Source organism: Microsporum canis, genomic scaffold (assembly GCF_000151145.1).
Source record: "Microsporum canis CBS 113480 supercont1.4 genomic scaffold, whole genome shotgun sequence".
In the NCBI taxonomy this organism is placed as follows: domain Eukaryota; kingdom Fungi; phylum Ascomycota; class Eurotiomycetes; order Onygenales; family Arthrodermataceae; genus Microsporum; species Microsporum canis.
Window position 1 is genome coordinate 1,074,431 of NW_003299166.1, and position 18,777 is coordinate 1,093,207.

Genomic DNA, 18,777 nt, shown 5'->3' on the forward strand with positions numbered 1-18,777 from the left:
GGGTTGCGGGGAACACGATTCCCTCGTTTGGTCTATCTGTCTCTCTCTTCTTTTCCCCTTCTTTTGAAAACTACATCTTTGCATGAACACAAGCACATATATACTAGTTTAATAGCTCACTCGCTTACCTTCCCGTCGCTTGACTACTTTTTTTTTGTTCTGCATGTTTTTATAATACTCCCATTCCTTCCCCCCTTTCCCGTTTGACTGTAAGATTAGTTGTCGGAATTCGAGCGCATGTCAAATGTTTATATCGGGAAATGCCATTACTTGTCATCAACATACATTGTTGCATTGGGTTGAAACTGGCGTCTTGACTAACATTAGACAGAAGACCCCCCGGCATTGATTGTTGGGAGATGAACAAGACATATAAGGAATCAATAATACAAAAGTTCTATTGTTGCAGATCTCGCGGTGTTTATAATGTTAGAAGCACAATACTTATTTACAGAGCATCGGTGAGAGCCTTGTTGAGCTTGGTGAGCTTGGAGGAGACGCTGAGGTCGATTGTTCGGCCATCGAACTCGACAATAAGTCCACCGACGATTTCAGGGTCAACCTGCATCAAGTCAGTATACTGGAGTATTGGATATAAAAGGAACAAATATCCTACTAACCTTAGTGACGACCTTCAGTTTCTTGCCCTGGCTGTATTCAGACTTGGCGATGGCGGTCTCCAAACGCTGGATAGTTTTCTGGTCGAGTTTCTATACCGAAAGGTCAATACTATAATAATTCACCCTATATATAAGTGAAGGGGGGAAAGCCATACCTGAGCGCTGGTGATGTTAAGCTCAATCTCACCCCGATAAGCACCCATCAAAGTCTCAAATTTCTCGCAAACACCCTGCAAAACACCCAATCGGTTGTTCTCAGCAAGGGTAGTCAAGAAGTTGCCCAAAAGCTCGTTCTTGCCGGTGACCTTCTGCAATTCCTGAACGATCTGAGACTTGTCCTGCGCAGTCAAGGTGGGAGTGAGCAAGATAGGTCCCAACTTGGCGTCCTTCTTGAACACTTCGGCCAAAGCAGTGAGAGCCTTGGAGGTCTGCTCTAGGCTTCCGGTCTTCGCAGAGGCAGTGTACTAGAGGTACGAAAAAAAATAAATAACGTCAGCCCATGCGTTTTTCGTGAAGTGATTGCTGAAGTGCGCGACAACAACCAATTGTCATCTAGCCGCATCGTAAAATCAAGAGTATACACACCAAGGCATTGGCATAGGTACCGTCGACGCCGAAGAGAGCGACTGGAGGCTTCGAATCCTGGGTTGCGGTGGCATAGGTTCTGGCTCCGTTGACGACGGATCGTCGGGAGAACTGTTGGGCGGAAGCGCGAAGGCTCGCCTGGGCGACACGGGAGGAGAGCATGGCGAGAGAGAGGGACTAGGTCCGTGGAATTGAGGTAGTCGTTTCGGCTTTGGAGATGGGCAACCGAAGATGCTGCTGTTGGCGTTTGCAATTCTTCGTGGTTTAAGGTCGACTTGCAGTGCGTTTGATTTGCTTCCGGCGAAACATGAGGGAAAATGGGTCACGTGATATAAAATTCACTCCAGCATGAAAGTCGAAAGAGTACGAAAAGCTGCGATAGAACTGCTAGATGACGATGATATACGGGGGAAGCTGACAACTCTTAAGTATGTGTATCATTATTATAATTCATGTTATCTATCATAAGACGTTCGCTGGGGGCGGTTTGAGTGGACTCCAGGTCCGGTAATATTCAGTAAAACAGGCGGCAGGTAAGAACGCCGAGAAGAAGACAAGAAGGGAGAATGGAATGTCGCCTGAGGGCGATGCACAGTGGCATTTTGGGTCTCTCTTAACGATATCAATCGCTTCGAAGCATACTCTCGACGAGGTCTCCTAGCGGCCCCCAAAAATCCTTCCCACTAGCCAGGTTGTGCTCCTCGATAAACAGGACGTAGTGCTTGAAGCTGGTATTCAAGTGTGGTTCCAGTCCAAGGTGGACAACAACCGGGTAGTGGTGGCAGTATATGTGTGCATAAACACGGTACATTCGTTTAAACAGCTGTTTCAAGAGAGAGGGAAATGTCTTTGGGAACGGCACGCCTAGAGGAGGAACATGCAGCTGTCAGTTTCACCGTCTGTGGTTTCGATATGTCTTGACGCCTGATAACGGCAATGGAATGGCCCAGCATACCTATATGGCTAGGGAACATCTGCTCGTTGTCAATATTCGCCTGTACCCACGTCATCAAGTGTTCTACATATTCAGGCGCAGACATCTTGGTAGGACGTTTAAAGTTCTCGTTATCTTGCCATAAATATTCAAACCTGTAAGCATGTTAGAACGATATTAAAACGATAACAAGTGTTGAGAACGCACTCGTCTGTTGCCTTCATCTCTGGACATGTCTGCGGCGAGCAGAACTCTGTAATGGAGCCATATAACAGATTGATCTGGTTATAAAAATCGACCACTATTCCAAGTTAGCGCCGGCCCAGCATCTTTGTGTATCCCTTGTTACAGCCCGTCAGCCATCAGGGGGGTATTGGTAGAAGCGTACGGTTAACGGCCAGCCACTCGTTAAGATCCTCTCCGTCGGGAAGCTTGACGGCCTTTCGAAGACTCCCGCTTCCCAGCGTTGCCTCTGCAAACTGTCTAAGCTGGTAGCTTCCGGTACCTTTATTCGCTGCTCGCGGCCGGAATGGCCCTCGAGTGCGGGAGTTTCTGTTGGTTGAAGAAAGGTCTGTCAGCGGCGGGGTCATCTTGTAGCGATAAAAGCGGTCGTGTATTCAATATTCGTCTTGAGCAAACTGATATGATAATTATCAAATCAAGTGCATAAGAGTGTCTGCAGCAGCAAAAGAAACGTCGAAACGTACATGGTGGTTATGAGGGAGGCTGCCATGCTCTTGGAGCTCTTTGGGCTGCCAACAGGGATGCACCTTTGATTCGCACCTTTCTGCAGTTTCTCGTCAGCTCGTTGGCTCTTTAAATGTATTTCTTTTCGATAAAAGATGAAACTGATTGGATGATGCAGGGAAATGGAGTACAATGTTTCTTCTGGCTGGTTGTTTATTTGTATCGCTGCAAAGCCATGATATCATTTCTAGTGTCCGTTGCCAGGACGACGAATTACCAACCTGCAACAGCTACATCTATGAAATCCCCACGCTCAGCTTGCTGGCAAGATGGCCCAATCTCTCAAGTGGTTTTGACAGAAGCTCTAGGATTATGTCAATATCCAAGCATATGACAACTGGCTTGTGATTAGGTCTTATTATCAGGTCTAATGGAGGGACTGCCGAGATATAATAGCTAGTCGAAATAACTATGGAACACATTGTACGAAGTAACATCTGCCAAAGGGGGAAGTTCTGATATTCATCCATCCTAGGCCACTATCAAGTTTATTTCCTATGTGGTTGGCATCAGTGTACTGCCTGAAAGGATCCTGCGGCGATGCCTAAATATGTATATCCCCTGTATATCTTTGGCTGTGGTTTCGGTAGGGTAAGAGATGTTGAGAGATCCTGTTTCCCAGAACGAGATGACAAGGTGATATTTAAGTAACCTCCTCTAACGAGTTATTTATTATTGATTGATGGATTTGAGACAGGAGTCGAGAACGGATAACCCAAAGAGGTACAGAGGGCATGGCAATATTCATTTATGTAACATATTATAGCATTGATGCAGTGAGAAGTGACATCACCTGTAGATTCTAGTCTCAGTATAGATTCAACATACCGGCGATTTTATATAGGTATCCCCTGCAAGTCCTCTCGACTGGGCTCTTGCACAGTCCCACCGTAGACTGTAATGGGAATACTGACTTCAAAGGATTCACAAGATATATTTTCAGCAGCTGCAAAAACGGTTCCCCTCTCATCACGTTCAACGGGCTCCAAAAGGCCTACTCCTGATGCTCTCACGTTCTCTGTAGCATCGGATACGCTGCTCGTTACAAACTCGAATCGAAGCTGCCATTCAACGCTCACACCAGAGGTAATCAGAGTAGGCGTGGCAGAGACTGGGATGGCCGGCGTAAACGCTACTCTGGATGCGAAGAGTGTGTTTTCAAAACACATAGCGTGAACTTTTCGTGTAGCGCGAATGATGCTTGCAGGAGAACGAAGTGCAATTTCCGGATTAATTTTCTCATGAGTCTCGAGTGAGCTACGGAGAGAATGGCAGTGTATGGCTGCGTTTGTAAAGTCGGCAGTTGCCACGATTGTTTCTCCTATCCGGTGGGATGGCCGATTGAGCACGATAACCGCGACTCGTCGACCGCTGCGTGATATTTCGAAGCGGTTTGCACTTTGGTCTGATGCGGTTGACTGATTGCTGCGAAGTATGGCCAAGTCGATGGCATCTTTGCAGGAAAAGGGCGCGTCGTGATGAAGATGTGGTGGGCCAGGGGTCACCGGAGACATCAAAGAGTCTGGGCGGTCTCGCTGCTTGAGAATCTCATCGACATACGATAGAAACTGAGGTGCTGACGTCCATGCTTTTGCGCTAATGCTCGTCTCTTTTGTCGGTGGTCGGTGAGCCGCAGAGTCAATGCTCTGCACTCGTGCTTCATCTCGTAGCACCACGTAAGGTTGCATGAGGTCGTGTCCTAGAACACCTCCCTGCGCTATCCCATTGTCAGCAACTATGCGAAGATACATGAAGAATGAACGGAGATAACCTTACCATCCACACCACTAAGTACACGGAATGGTACATTTATTTTGTGTAGCCGCTGGTTCCCCTTTATTGCTGTAGCTTTTTGTGTTCCAATAACCAAATTATACGAAATCTTTATGGCCTTGCCCTTGTGGCTTGAAGGTAGGCCGCGGGGTAGAGTAAAAGAGAAAGAAAAAGCCTTTTCCTGACCAGGTGCTAAACGAAGGTCCACGAAAAGCAGTGATTGCGGCGTTGATAGTAAAGGTATAGAGTGAGACGATGAGGCGCCTCGCATTTCCCTTAGTCCATCAAGTTCGCCAGTAGATGTTAAGCTCGCAAGGGAGTTTCCGAGGCTGGTTAGCCCTATGTTCCCCCAGAACCCACTTCTATTCTTAGACTGTCTCGGTGACCGTTCGCTGTTACCATGATGGCCAACAACACCTTTACGCTTCACTTCTTCGAAGATAGATTGATCTAGTAGTGACCCATCAACCGTGAATGAAGCATTAATCTGTGCGTAGCCCATAAGAAGTGTCTGTGAATCAGCAGCTCGACCATTCCTGCTTGGCTCAAGGCTAGACTGGTGCCTTCGATGCCGTGGAGCACCTCTATTCATGGAAACCAGTTTATAGTCAGAATCAAGAGTTTCTGTGGAATTATTGCTGAGGGAATAAAACTCAGTGCTACTTCGAGTGCTGCCTTCAATTGCGGATACGGCAGATAGCTTTGTTGCTGGCGTAAGACAGCGAGGCTGGTCAACTGCTAACTTTCCATTTGCCACGGTTGTATTGATATGTTCGGGTATGGTAGATTTTGTAGTAGTTTCTGCGGGCTGGCCTTCTGTGTATGGCTGCGGTAGTTGATTTGTCTTACTCTCAGGAGAAGGCGGTGCTTGGGGAAACTTGAAGTCTCCATGGAAAGGACTCCTCTTGTGGGGTGGTCTCCGAATCGGGCCTTTTCTAGCTGTAGGAGAGTTATTGGCCGCGTAGCGGGATGAGTCCGATCCGTCCTTGATGTTTGGAAGGGCTAGGTTGGACTGTGAGGTGATAGGGGAGAATCTCGACATTGGAGTCCGGGGAGATACTAAATCAGGAATTAGGGCGGGAAACTTGAAGGGTAGAGGAAGGATATTCAATACCGGGTTGAGAGTCATCTTTGTAAAGGTCATATCTCCTCGGAGGTGCCTGAAAACTTGCAGACCGTGTATGTCGACCAGTAGGCCTCGGACTCTGCGGAGATGAAAGCGGTTTGCGATCATGAGAAATATCCGTCTCCAGTGATATTATCGAAACAGATCGTTTGTGAGAATGGCCACGCGGATTGGTAGTCCCATTGGTACGTGACGCTGTGGTTGGCGGGAAACTTTGGCTAAGGATGGGAGAGGAGCCGACAGAGGCGGAACTCCTATGAAGCGGCTGTCGAGGTCGATACCCCGAGGACTGTGGTCGACGCTGCGGATTATTAAAGGAGAATGGGTTGAGAGACTTTGCTGGAGAGTAGTTTGTCCCATCTGTGACGGTGTTTATGGGTCGAGATCCGCCCCGGTAATGCTTTGTTGTTCCAACAACCTCATTCCCGGCCTCTTCCTCTGTTACATTCTTGAAGGTGATTGTGCATTCAACATCCTCTCCGGCAAATATTGTCTGTTCTTTCCATCTCACGAAGACCTGAATGTCCGATAACATAACGGTTGGCTGTGTTTTGCAGCATGGATGGTTGCGTGGTCAAGGGTTTGGGCGCATGTCAAAAGTCGTTCCGGGATAGGATTTCAGAGCATCTCTGGCGTATAAGTGTGCATTCTGGGTTCAGCCAGAGCAGGATATTGATTATTAGTATACGGAGTAGACGTAGCAGTGTATCCAGCGAGTGATGCACTCGTTAGGCTGCGTGGACGAAGCATCAAAAGTTGTAGATGCGGAGCGTTCGAACTTGCGCTTTTCTCCAAGACGTTCTTGGCCGATCTTCATGTGGCTTTGGCGGGCGCTTGGCGGCTAGCTTAGACGCCAGTATCTACAGCAAGGCACAAAGAAGAGGATGATATTATACAATTGGAGATATTATATATAGACGGTTCTAGGCTATGGTTTGGACGGAAGAAGTGGTGAGTTGCTCTACCAGTTAGGCTTCCCCCTGTAGCCCTGGCGATGGTAATCTTCCGTTTGAGTACGGCTTTGAGCGCCTCTCCTCATGTGAGAGTTCTGCGGCCAGTTATCTCCAAACGAGTCTCTTTTGGTGTCAATAAGGTCGTCCCGCCCAGAAACATCCCAAGGATCACCGTCCTGGGCTGACCTTTCTTCAGCACCAAATCTCTTCTTCGGAAAGAATTCCCGATTACTTTTTTGAGGTAGGTATCCACCAGCAGTTTTTTCAGTAGCATTCCAAACACTGGTGCCTCGGGATAACTCTTCCTGTAGACCGGGCCTCGCCTCGCTAACAGGATCAGAATGCCTCAGTCCAAGCTCCATCATCTGTTCTTGTATCCGTATTTTTCGCTTCTCCCATCGATCTCTCCTATCAATCTCCTCTGCTTCCGTGGCCCTCCATTTGCTCTTCAATATCCTTCGAATTGCCTCGGGGGAGATCTTGAATTCTTCCGCAAGGTTCTTTGTCGAATATTTAACAGAGTCCATGCTATGCAGTTTGCGGATACTTTCCATGGTATCAGGAGACACCTTCTTCCGTGGCTTCCATCCTTCTTTAAATTTCGCTTTTAATGCATTCTTCTGAACTGCCCATGCTGGTTGAGGTTTCTTAGGCTTAGATTTCATTGGTTGTGATAAGTCAATGTCTTCAACGGGCCTCTTTTCAGGCTTTGATGGAGGAGCGGTAGAATAGGAGGCTGATGAATGCCATTGTGTTTTTATGGCATTAGTCGAGGTAGTTGACTGAGTGCGATGCGACGCAGTGTAGCTGCTATAGGCTCTTGAAGAGATAAATCGAGGTGGAAGAGAGTGCGCAAACAGTGATGTTGTGACTGGGCGATTAGAGTAGCATAGTGACCGGAGCTGACGCAGAACAACAAATATATTCGCTGTTGACGATGACTGGGCAGACATATTGAGTGCTGCAAACAATCAAGCCCGTTTGAACTGCTCATCTTTATATTTACCAGAGAACGAAAGATTTTGACTTGCAAAAAAACATTCTGCGCTATATCACGTGACACATCTTTCCAAGGCCATGCTGGGATTAAGGTCTACATTTTGAAGACGAAAGATGGTGATGGTAAAATTTTCTTGTAACTAATGACCTGACATATATTTAATAAGTTCTTGTACATGAATACCGCGCTGGAGGCCGGCATTCTTATTCGACGTCTCATGTTTTTTTTCCTATTTCCCTTTCTTGAAGAACTAGTTAATGACGTAATTATCCGAAGCTATGGGCTGTTGGATCGCTCTCCTCTCTTTGATGGCGATATTCGACATATGAGACTTTTTCAGGACTTGAGCAGGCGGCCTCGCTTCGACTGGATCATTGGGTTCTTCTGTAGAATCATCTCTTGACTTTGCTCGATGACTCGTGAAGCTATGAGATAGTTAGCGATGTGGCTTAAAAGATGGTGCAATTAAAAGGCGAAGTAGTACCATGTAGCAGAGATTCTACTCGAAGATTAAGTTCCGTCGGTGAGAGATTTGCTTCCATCAAAGCACAGACAATGTACCAGCGGGGCTTGTTCCAGCCTCGGCCTTGGTTAGGGAGTGGTGGCGGAAACAGGGGGTAAAGTCGTTCGTTGAGGCTGTTACATCCATTGAGCTCGTAATTGGCCTTCTGAATTGGGTCCCATTCTTCACAAAGCTTCCTATGTGGAAGAGGAATCCGAGAGCCAGACACAAGCTGATTTGCTAGAAAGTTTAAGGACATTCGGTACCGTAATGTTGACTCAATAACTTCAAGTGTAGAGAGATTAAATTTCTTTCTTCTTGAAATGAGGTCTCGACAGTTTTGATGGAAGAATGAGTTTGGAGCAAGCGAGTCACGACCCGGATAACTTGCTAGGTAGCTGATTGCAAGTCGGCAGAGTTGTCCTATGTAAGAGGTAATTGATCCATATTGGCCTCTCAGACTGTATAACGAGATGTTGTCCGGTTGCACATGAACCTCAGCGTCTTGGTCTCTGTTAAGTGATGATGAAGTTTGTGGCTGAACTATGTCAAGTCTCTCCCACTTTGCCTTTAAGTCTGCGAGGGGAACTCCGGTTCTCTTTCTCCAGTAGCTCTCCCAATCGTCATCACGAGCGCTAAACGATAAATTGTGAAGGTAACCGAGCCGATCCACTCTACTGAGGAGTAATGCGTGGACAGTCCGACCAAATTCGGAAAATGTTATTAATCCCTGATCAGTTGAAGTAGATGGTGCATCTTGGCCTGATAAAGAGGAAGATGGGCGAAGTTCTGGCTGTGGTTGTAGTAGTTCATTGTTTGATGTATCTGCAAGGGACTTGATCAAGGTGGAAGCATATACACTTCCACATGCTCTTGACAGAGATGAGCTTTTTGGCCAAGACTCACTCTCATCTTCTGCCCCAGCAGCCGAAAGTACTGTCGCATTAAGGGGTGAGGTTACAGCCCATCCTCCAGAGTAGCAGGCGGTTGATATGATCGTGAGGTCAACTTTGTCGCCGACGACACTGGCAACCGTGGGTATGCTGAGCTCGTTACCAGCCACACCAATCTCAACTGATTTAGTTATCTCCGCGCCATGGCCAAAAAGGAAAAGAATTAGCGGAGCTTTCTGCTGGACGGCGTGGGTAGCTTCTTCATGGAGGAGCTCCAGAAAGTTTTGAAGAAGATTAGACGCAGAGGAGATACAAACGTCATGAAGCTCTGTCTGTATCAACGATTCATTCAGGACTACCCGCCGCTCCATGTATGGGTTCCCGTGAAAGTACTGGCCGTATTTCTGGAGTAATAGAGCTGGCTCATCACTACAACACCATTTTTGCGCAGCTCCTTGACCATGTAGCAAAGTGTGGAAGGCAAAAAAGTCTGAATAAAACCATCCGTCATGCTCCGGGCTTGCAGCTTTGTCCGAATCGTCACTGACGCCACAAACAGCAAGGATGCGGGTATTTGGAGTAATATCAGGAGGAGAGTTCACCAAGAAGGACGACACCTTCTTGGTTTGGCCTCCAGCAACCTTGAAAAAGCCTCCAAAGGTAGCAGGGAATCCTTCTTGAAAACTGTTCAGTTTCTCCTCGTTAGAGCCCATGATGAATCAAATACGTCGCTGGAGAGACTGAGAGTGATTATTCGAGATCTGACCGTGTATCATGAGGAGGGAAGACGGGGCCAGTAGTGCAGAGGGAGGAAAAGAAGAACCAAAGGAGGGGGGATGGAAGAAACACAGGTATATATATGTAGGAAAATGTTTGTGGCAAAACAACGTAGAGTGTTCACTGTTCCTGCGTTTCCGAAGGTCAATGACGTCATGAACAGTTTTTCATTTTGCAGCTTCTCGTTTTAACGGATTGATGGATGAGGCCTTTTGTAAAGAAGTAGCATTGTATGACCGAGCAAACGGTGAGCGCGTTTGTTGTATGCGACTGATGGAGTTGAGAATGGTGGAAAAATGAGAGAGAAAAGAGAGGGGAAAGAGAGAGAGAGAGAGAGAGAGAGAGAGAGAGAGAGAGAGAGACCAAGCCTGTCGACCGTGATATACCACACAATTAGTATGAGGAGAGCTAGAAAAATTCATATATATTGACTTTAAGAGGAGGCTTAACACCAGTTTTCAAAGTCAAGGGAGTAGGAATAGAACAAAAAACGTACTCAACCAGGCCCCCGGCGACGCAGCTGGCTTTTTGTTGATATAATGTCGATAACCGGGGACCTGGTTGAGTACACACAGGCTTCTTCTCACTGAACCAAAGATGAAGCTGAGGAAGAGAGGGAGTAAGAAGAAATCGGGATATTTGGACGTCGTCAACAGACACGTGATAATAGAAGCCCTAAAGGGTGAGTTTCAGCCTCACATATCTAGATTCTACGTCTGTAATGAGATCTCAGGTGAGCCAGCCATGTTTACTGGGCAACTTGGGTTAAGGCAAAGTGAACACGCTTATATTCAAAAGGAGTGGCTCTACACATTGACACACTTGCTTTTGGTAGCAACAGCCGAGGCTAATTCGGCCAAGGAGACACTTTGCAGAATATCAAAGATAGATACCTCTGCCGCTGCTTGCTGAACGAGCATATTTCGGAGCTCAACTGCGACAAGGGAGTCGATACCGTACTGTGCAGGCTTATTGGTTAAGTCGATATCATTCGAAGGAATTATGAAAATGCTGGATACTTTCTCCACAATAGCTTCGCCAATGTGGCCAGCAGCGTCCTCCAACGACTTGGCCGTTGCGAGCTTGCTAGTGAGTGAGTTAGAACTCCCGGTCAGGTTCTTGCCGTCTGCGCTATCGGGATCACGGGGCTTCAGAGCAGCAAACCGCATATCACGTCCAAGTTGTGATCCCCCTCCGATATCCCAGTGGGACCCGGGCCTGGTGTTCAGCCCGACCACAACCTGTGGCTCGTACGGGTAAAGTATAGCGGTACCAAGTATGGAAAGCACTTGCTCCTCGTGGATGGGGAAGTAACCTACTCTCTGTAGGTGGCTCAATACACCTGTATTGGCAGCAACCCCGATATCCTTGACGGCTCCGAGATTGATAGAGACGCCAGGAAGGCCTTGGGATACTCGCCAGCGAGCAAGCGCATCTTGGTAAGATCCTCCGGCAGCATAGTTGGCCTGACCGGCATTACCCGCAACAGCAACAGCAGAAGATAACATTACGAAGAAATCTAGACAGCCTGGATCCGCGAATTGAGCGTGTAGGTTCCATGTTCCATGGACTTTGGGGTATATGGCGGTTTGGAAATCGGCAAGCGTCATTCGCTCGAGAAGGGTGTCCTTCAATGTTTATCAGTAACAGAGGAGCTTTACTTCTTCAGCAATTATGCAACTTACTTTTAGAACCATGGCTCCTTGTATGACGCCACGAATGGGTGGTATTCCATCGTCTTGACATTCACGAAGAGAACACGCCAAATCATCTTTTCGTGAGATATCGCAGCTCAAAGCCTTGACCTGACAGCCTACTTGGCTAAGTTCGCTAACAAGTGCAGCGGCTTGCTCACTTTTGCCGGCACTCCTCGATAATATGATAATACTCTTGGCCCCTTGGTCCGCCATCCACCGTGCAATAGAACAACCTAGTCCTCCCACACCACCAACTAGGAGGTAGGATGCATCCGGTGAGAATCTCATTGTGGGAAGCTGTTGTAGTACTGGGACCATACTATCTGGGCCAATGGACAACACAACCTTTCCAACATGATTCTCTTCCTGGACACGACGGAACGCCTCTGAAATGTCCTTGATGGAGTAGGATGTAAGAGGATGGACTGGTGAAATCTTGTCTTTCCCAATAAGTTGAGTAATTTCAACCATAGCGCTATGCAGCTGACTTGGACTGTACTGAGCGAGAGCAAGGAGTGAGAACGTTGATATTGAAACTGGCCGGTTAGGGGGCGGCATTTCCAGTGAGCCTCTGGTTTCGGAGTCACGTTGGCTGATGTCAATAATGTGGCCAAATGGAGCGAGTACATTGATATTCTCTAAGATAAGCGGCCCTGATAGGGAGTTGAGGACAACGTTGACACCGCGGCTATCGGTAGCACTCAGCACGCCAGCGATAAAGGAAGTATTTCGACTGCTAAAAATATGGGCTTCCGGTATATCAAATTTGCGATTTATCATCTCGCTGTTCTCGGGGGCTCTGACTGTAGCATAGACTTCTGCACCTATATATCTAGCCACCATCAGAGCCGCCTGCCCTACACTTCTTTCTGCCTCATGGACGAGGATGGCCTGGCCACGTTCCAAATGAACTAGGCTGGTAAGGCAAATATATGCTGTACAAAAAGCCAAAGGGAGTGAAGCAGCCTCTTCAAAGCTGAGGCTCGAAGGCATTGGCATGATGTTTGTCCAAGGCGTTCGAACAATACTCCCGATTCCTCCGCACGGCAGGACACCAAATGCCTTATCCCCAATAGAATACCCTTGCATGGAAGCTTTGGCACCCACCTGGGTGATGATACCAGCGCACTCGAGGCCCATAAACATACAATCGTCACGTAGCTGGCCGGTGGCGATCATTACATCACGAGTATTGATACCATAGGCATGGGGCTCGATCTCGACTGTTTCAGGAGATAACTCACTGCTGGCCGAGAGAGATGCATTTTCTGTAAAGCAGATGGTGTCAAGTCGCTTAGGAACAGCAATATTCATTGTCAAGGCTTTATTGGCCTGAGATAGAGGTGCCATCTTGATTGCGTCACTTGCTGTAGCATCAACGGGTGAGACAAGCTGGGTACGGTGCCCGTCACTGAAAAGACGGGGTATCTTAAATATGCCGTCTCGAATGGCATATTCAAACTCGCCTGTCGAGGACCCGTCAAAGCTCGCTTTGAGAACTTGCACAATCGCTTTAACATTGTCTTCAGACCATAAATATGTAGAGGGGTCGAGATCTAGCGTTATATATGATCGACCAAGGTATTCACTCCTTGCAGTACGAAGGAACCCTGCTGCAAGGCCAGAGTCTGGATTTTCACAGCTCACGGAGCCACCACGGGTTACCCAAAGCAGCCCTTTGCACCTAGTTGTCATGGCCTTGATAGCTTCAAAGGTCGTGGCGTCTATGTCCCGGAGGATAGGCTGATTCATTTCGCCTACGAAAACACAGGTCTTGCCAGTATACAAATCTGCTGGTGTATCCTCTAGGGCAAATATCTCGGGGATATATGTGAGGACTTTACCTGAATACGTTATGGAAATGGAATGCTGTAAAGCCTCAAGCCATTGTGGCGGGGGTATGCCTCCCTTGCTACTAGTGACGAGGATAATATCATCGGGGAGACACTGGGCCAAGTCAACCAGCGGCACTGTTGATACCATCGTGTTCGTCTGGTATGTGGCTACACCACTGAAGTCAGGCACCGCAATGTTGATACCGCTGAAACCCGTATCCTTGAGAAGCTTATCCCACGAAACAAGATCCAAACATATATTTTGATCTCTGCAATTAGCATCCCACCGCTCGGGAAGGAGGCTAAAAATAAGCTCCCTACAAAGCTCATAGCAAGCTGCCTTAATTACTAGCAACTTACCGCCAGGCTTTATCAGGGATTGTATGTTTCTCAAGGCTTGGGTAGAGGGTGGCGCCATCCCAGACATGATCACAACGTCATAACTGCCCGGCTCGAATCCTTGCGTGGATGGTTCTTGGGCAATATCAAGTGCATCCAGCCGAAGAATGTGGCTCCATGGCCCTAGTTCCCGCTCAGCATATTTGAAATCTTTGTCGGAAGCATTAGTGAAGTGATACAGGGAGCCGAGCGGGCTTAGTGCTTCTAGAAAGATACGGGTCAAGCCGTCTACCCGTGACCCAAGTTCAAGGACTCGCGCTTGGGGACGTTTGTGCACGATCTGACGAAGCAGAGCAGCTTCATGCGCAATATTATCAGTATTATGGTTGGAAGACCGCGACCACTTCTCGAGGAGGTTACCATCGTTCATAATATCTAGGGCAACCGTTTGGCCTCGGAGGATATCTGCTAAACATGGACCTACGCGGCACAACAATTGGCCTCTCATGCCTGTTTCTGCTGCCCTCTCAGCGAGGCGAACTCGATCTGACTGTATAGTATCTGGCGTCGAAAGCTTCAGTTTGTCTTTTATCCAAGAATAAACGTCACCATAATGGCCCTGAAGACCATCCGCTTCAGATGGGGAAATTTCAGTCAAGACATCTTTCATGAAACATAAGGACAGTTTTTTGAGGTCCTCGTTTTCGCCCATTTGCAAAACTACATCTGAGTGAAGATTTAAATCATTATCACGCTCCCAAGTTATTTTGGTGCAGAGCCCTGGCAATGGTTGAGTTCCACTTTCACCCAGCGAGCGAAGCTTCAGCCCATGCACTTCAATCACACGCTTGCCTTGATCAACGAGTACAACAGTAGCCCTTATACCTTGTACATCAGCATAATCGAGTGTCGTGTGGCATTTGAACTCATGGCCTGCCTGATGGTTTATTCTACTCGAAATCCAGAGTTTGCTAATTGACTGGAAAACCCGAGGACTATCCTGGTGGAAGCCAGCTCCGGGAAGAGCTGTAAAAGCAGCTTGGGCAACAGCATCAAGCGTGGCGGGATGAATGATGTGGTTAGGAGGTAGGTCATTGGGCGCAGACGTGTCAGGTATTGTGATAATGCTTGTTGCTTGCAGGTCGGCCATGGATTGACGGATGTTGCTAATGTTCCTAAATGTCGGGCCATACTTAATACCCAGTGATTCTAGGGTAGTCCACATATCAATGGCGTTAACTGGTCGTATGTATCGTACCTCCTGACCAAATGAAGAGATGGTGCTCTCTATGTTGTCAAACTCAATCATAACAAGACCTCTTGCATGGAGCATCCATCTATTTTCTGGAGTAATTGAATGAATCTCAAACTCTTTCCAGTCTTGCAAGCCAACCGAATTGCCATTTACAGGGCGCAGAGAGGTTTGTAATTCAATTCCTTCAGTGCTTTCTGGGATAACGAGTGCCTGCTGCACATTCATTTCTTTAATATGGTAACCAGATACCCCAGAGCCTTCCTGTGGTTTGGTAATGTCCATTTGTTGTTTGATCGCTTCAATAGCCAAACAAACAAATCCACAGCCAGGATAGAGCATTTTGGACTGGATAACGTGGTCTTGAACCCAACGAGCTTCAGAAGAACGCAGTATTTGTCGCCATACAGGTGCTTCAGGATTGCATCCTGGGATTAGGGATCCAAGTAGCTCGTGGGGATGTTGGTCCCTTTGGCGAAGTCCCAAGTTGAGCCGTGGTTCGAGCCAGTGCCTTGTCTGATGGTTCCATGGGTACGAAGGGAGATCTGTCAAGACACGGACGCTCTTGCTTCTCCCTTGAGGGAAGTTGATGGCGTCAATTTTGAGTGGACAGCCCTCCTTTAGCAAGTTTGCTGCTAGTTTCTGGAAGCTTTCAACTGCGTGAGTATGTCTCACGAGGCTACCATAATATGGCAGCCGGATTCCGTCAAATTCTTCCATGGTGAGTATTTCTTGAATAGGGCCCCCTAGGGCAGTATGTGGGCCAATTTCAACAATAATGTCTACACTTTGACTATGCACGTCGTCAGACATGTCCCCCAGAACCATCTCGATGAAGGCATCAACGAACTGAACGGGTTGCATTAAACTACCAACCCAGTGTTCTGGGTCGACAAGTGCTTGGGCATTTGTAAGACGGTAGCCAGTGACGGGCGATGCAAAAGCGATTTCTCCTAGACGTTTTATCTTGGGTTCTTCTTTCGGCATGTTACTGAGTGCCTGGCGATACTTGTCTGCGATGGGCTCCATGTGGTGAGAATGATACGCAGTGCCCACTCGAAGTCGACGAGCAAAGACATCCTGAGATTTGAGCAACAACTCGAGTTCTTCAATCGCTGTAATATCACCCGCTACCGTCGTGTTAAAAGGACTATTGATGCAGGCTACCACTGCTAGAGCATTGCAAGTCAGCTGCTCAAGATGTCGCTTCACATCCAGATGGCCAAGGCCGACAGCTAGCATTCCTCCCCTGATATCGCCGTCTAGGGCTATTTCAGCGGCTAGTCTGCTTCTATAAAACGCAATGCCCATGGCGTATCTGAGGCTGATGGCGCCTACCGCATATGCAGCAGCAATCTCCCCGCTTGAGTGGCTGGTTACTGCTGCCGGCGTTACTCCCCAGCTTTCCAACAGTCGGACCAGCGAGATCTGCACCGCAGCACAGATAGGTATACTAAAGGCGGTCTGGTTGACCCGGCTTGAAGTTGTGTCACGACCAAGTTCTTCCATTAGCGACCAGTCCGCCCCAAGTTCTCTTAGATAGCTATCAGCTTCCTTAAGGGATAGTTTGAACAAAGGGTACGCTGCAATCAATTCTCTACCCATGGCAAACCATTGTGCCCCCTGGCCAGTAAAGACCATACCGATACGTGGGCATTGAGACACCCGAGATGGCTTAAATCTGGCCGTTTCCAAGATACCAGTAACTCCTTCAATATTTTCAGTTATTGGGATGGGGTATGCGGATATCCAGGGAAACATGCTACGACGTTGGCCCAAAGTATATATCAAGCTTCGAAGGAAACTCTCGGTATCCTTAGAACTACACTGTGGTCTTTGGCGAAGGAATTCTATCATCCTAGTGATAATTTTCTCATGTGTATGTTCGTCTTTGGCACTGATGACCAGAAGCTGATACCCATTGCCGTTGGGCTCAGAGGTATGAAGGTTAACACCATTGGCGTGGCCGTTGACAATGCCATCTCGTGTGAACCCATTGGCATCTTCCATAATGATATGGGCGTTGGAACCTCCATAGCCGAAATTATTCACTGACGCTCGCATAGTCTGACTAGAAGCTGTTGGCCATTGTTCTAATTCGGTAACCACCTTTAGTCGCCGATCGTCCAAGGCTAACTGAGGATTGGGTTTCTCAAAGTTGATTGACGGTGGAAGCATGCCGTTTTCCATAGCTAACACAACCTTAATGACACTAGCCAGTCCACTGGTAGCCTCAGTATGGCCGATATTTGATTTGATAGAGCCAATGCGTAGGGCATCAGTCTCATTTCGTCTATGACTCTGAAATACTGACGCAATAGCACCCACTTCAATTGGATCACCAGTGGCAGTACCTGTTCCGTGTGCCTCAAAATACTGTGTATGGAAGGGTTCAAGGCCAGCTTTAGCGTAACAAGCTCGCATGAGAGCTTCTTGTGCTTTCTGGCTGGGGGATGTGAGGGTTTCAGTTTTACCGTCTTGGTTGAGGACCGACTCTCGAATAATAGCCCGAATTGGATCATTAGCCATGAGGGCGTCTTCAAGGCGTTTAATAACCACAGTGGCCACGCCCTCTCCACGCCCATAACCATTAGCTCGCTCATCAAAGGCAAAACACTTGCCATCGGGCGAGAGGAAGCTAAGCTACAGTCAGAGTGATTGGAAACTCATAAGGTGGATATCCTTACCCAAAGGACCCTAAAGATTTGAAATTATCAGGGTTCAGCAGCACATTCGCACCGCTCACTATGCTCATATCGCTCCCTCTGCTTCTTAGGTTTTCTACCGCCTGGTGAAGCGCTACAAGCGTCGTTGAACACCCGGTGTCAATCGTCATGCTCGCCCCTCGAAGATCAAAAAAGTGGGATATTCGATTGGATGCCATGGCAGAGCCAATCCCAGTAATAAAGGACCTTGGTAGATTATCTTCATCACGGATCAGGCCATCTCGATAGTCATGGAAGAATGTACCAGCGAAAACTGAGGTATTGGAGCCTGCAATTTGCAGTAGGGGAAGGCCAGCTTTGCAGAAATCAGATTAGTGAATGATCAGGAAAGAGAGAAATTCGGATGAGAACTCTGAGTGTCATACCATTCTCGAGTGCTTCATATACAGACTCCAATTGAAGCCTGAATTGAGGGTCTAACGTCTAGGTGCATGATGTCAGCCGAAGTTCAGTCGATTTACTATGTTTTGCCCCTACCGAAGCAGTTTCAGTGGAAAAGTTGAAGAAAGCAGCATCGAAGAGTGCCAAATGTTCTCTCAAGAAATGGCCACCGCGAATATGTGACTATGACATTCGTTAGCTCTACAATATTTGACAAGCTGATGAAATACTTACAGTGCTCAATTTCTCGCCGTTTGGGTGATAGGTCCCCTTGGGATTGAACCGTGATAGTGGAATCTCACTCCACGTACTCCGCCCTTCTTCAAGCAACGCCCATAGTTTTGTTGGACTTGTTGCGTCACCCGAGAACCTACAACTCAAACCAATTATGGCAATCGGCCCACTACCCATATTGGAAACAGTTGAAGACATTGGTATGTATAAACAGAGGCTCTTTATCCTGGGATAGCATGCTGTGGTCTTGACCTTTTCTATACTGTAAATTAACAGAAGAGCCGCAAAAGCCAATTTATGCAGAGTTATGGAAGTCGAATATCCTCCTGACTAGCAACTCAAGCTCTTCGGCATACACTTCTATCTCTATATTTAGTAGCGGCTGCCAGAAAATGTCGTTACA

At 47.6% G+C, this 18,777-nt stretch overlaps 6 protein-coding genes across 6 annotated transcripts; all 6 read right to left on the reverse strand.

Annotated features, from left to right (window-relative positions):
* Positions 1 to 147: 147 nt before the first annotated feature.
* MCYG_04399 (ATP synthase subunit 5) lies at positions 148 to 1,367 on the reverse strand (the record flags this gene model as incomplete). Its single annotated transcript, XM_002846616.1, has 5 exons — positions 148 to 156; positions 382 to 562; positions 621 to 710; positions 776 to 1,084; positions 1,206 to 1,367. 4 exons carry the CDS (start codon positions 1,365 to 1,367, stop codon positions 449 to 451), a joined length of 675 nt encoding a protein of 224 aa, XP_002846662.1.
* Positions 1,368 to 1,827: 460 nt separating this feature from the next.
* On the reverse strand, positions 1,828 to 2,729 carry MCYG_04400 (DBF2 kinase activator protein MOB1; the record flags this gene model as incomplete). The annotated part of the gene is made up of 4 exons (XM_002846617.1): positions 1,828 to 2,069; positions 2,161 to 2,294; positions 2,347 to 2,440; positions 2,528 to 2,729. 4 exons carry the CDS (start codon positions 2,727 to 2,729, stop codon positions 1,828 to 1,830), a joined length of 672 nt encoding a protein of 223 aa, XP_002846663.1.
* Positions 2,730 to 3,722: 993 nt separating this feature from the next.
* Positions 3,723 to 6,320, reverse strand: MCYG_04401 (RGP1 protein; the record flags this gene model as incomplete). The annotated part of the gene is made up of 3 exons (XM_002846618.1): positions 3,723 to 4,585; positions 4,663 to 5,718; positions 5,774 to 6,320. The coding sequence occupies 3 exons, from the start codon at positions 6,318 to 6,320 to the stop codon at positions 3,723 to 3,725; spliced, it is 2,466 nt and encodes an 821-aa protein (XP_002846664.1).
* A 426-nt stretch (positions 6,321 to 6,746) lies between these two features.
* Positions 6,747 to 7,691, reverse strand: MCYG_04402 (conserved hypothetical protein; the record flags this gene model as incomplete). Its single annotated transcript, XM_002846619.1, has 2 exons — positions 6,747 to 7,548; positions 7,597 to 7,691. The coding sequence occupies 2 exons, from the start codon at positions 7,689 to 7,691 to the stop codon at positions 6,747 to 6,749; spliced, it is 897 nt and encodes a 298-aa protein (XP_002846665.1).
* Positions 7,692 to 8,074: 383 nt separating this feature from the next.
* Positions 8,075 to 9,846, reverse strand: MCYG_04403 (conserved hypothetical protein; the record flags this gene model as incomplete). Its single annotated transcript, XM_002846620.1, has 2 exons — positions 8,075 to 8,163; positions 8,223 to 9,846. 2 exons carry the CDS (start codon positions 9,844 to 9,846, stop codon positions 8,075 to 8,077), a joined length of 1,713 nt encoding a protein of 570 aa, XP_002846666.1.
* Positions 9,847 to 10,318: 472 nt separating this feature from the next.
* MCYG_04404 (polyketide synthase) lies at positions 10,319 to 18,551 on the reverse strand (the record flags this gene model as incomplete). Its single annotated transcript, XM_002846621.1, has 8 exons — positions 10,319 to 10,585; positions 10,804 to 11,538; positions 11,596 to 13,778; positions 13,803 to 17,676; positions 17,780 to 18,054; positions 18,125 to 18,182; positions 18,237 to 18,323; positions 18,375 to 18,551. The coding sequence occupies 8 exons, from the start codon at positions 18,549 to 18,551 to the stop codon at positions 10,319 to 10,321; spliced, it is 7,656 nt and encodes a 2,551-aa protein (XP_002846667.1).
* Positions 18,552 to 18,777: the final 226 nt, after the last annotated feature.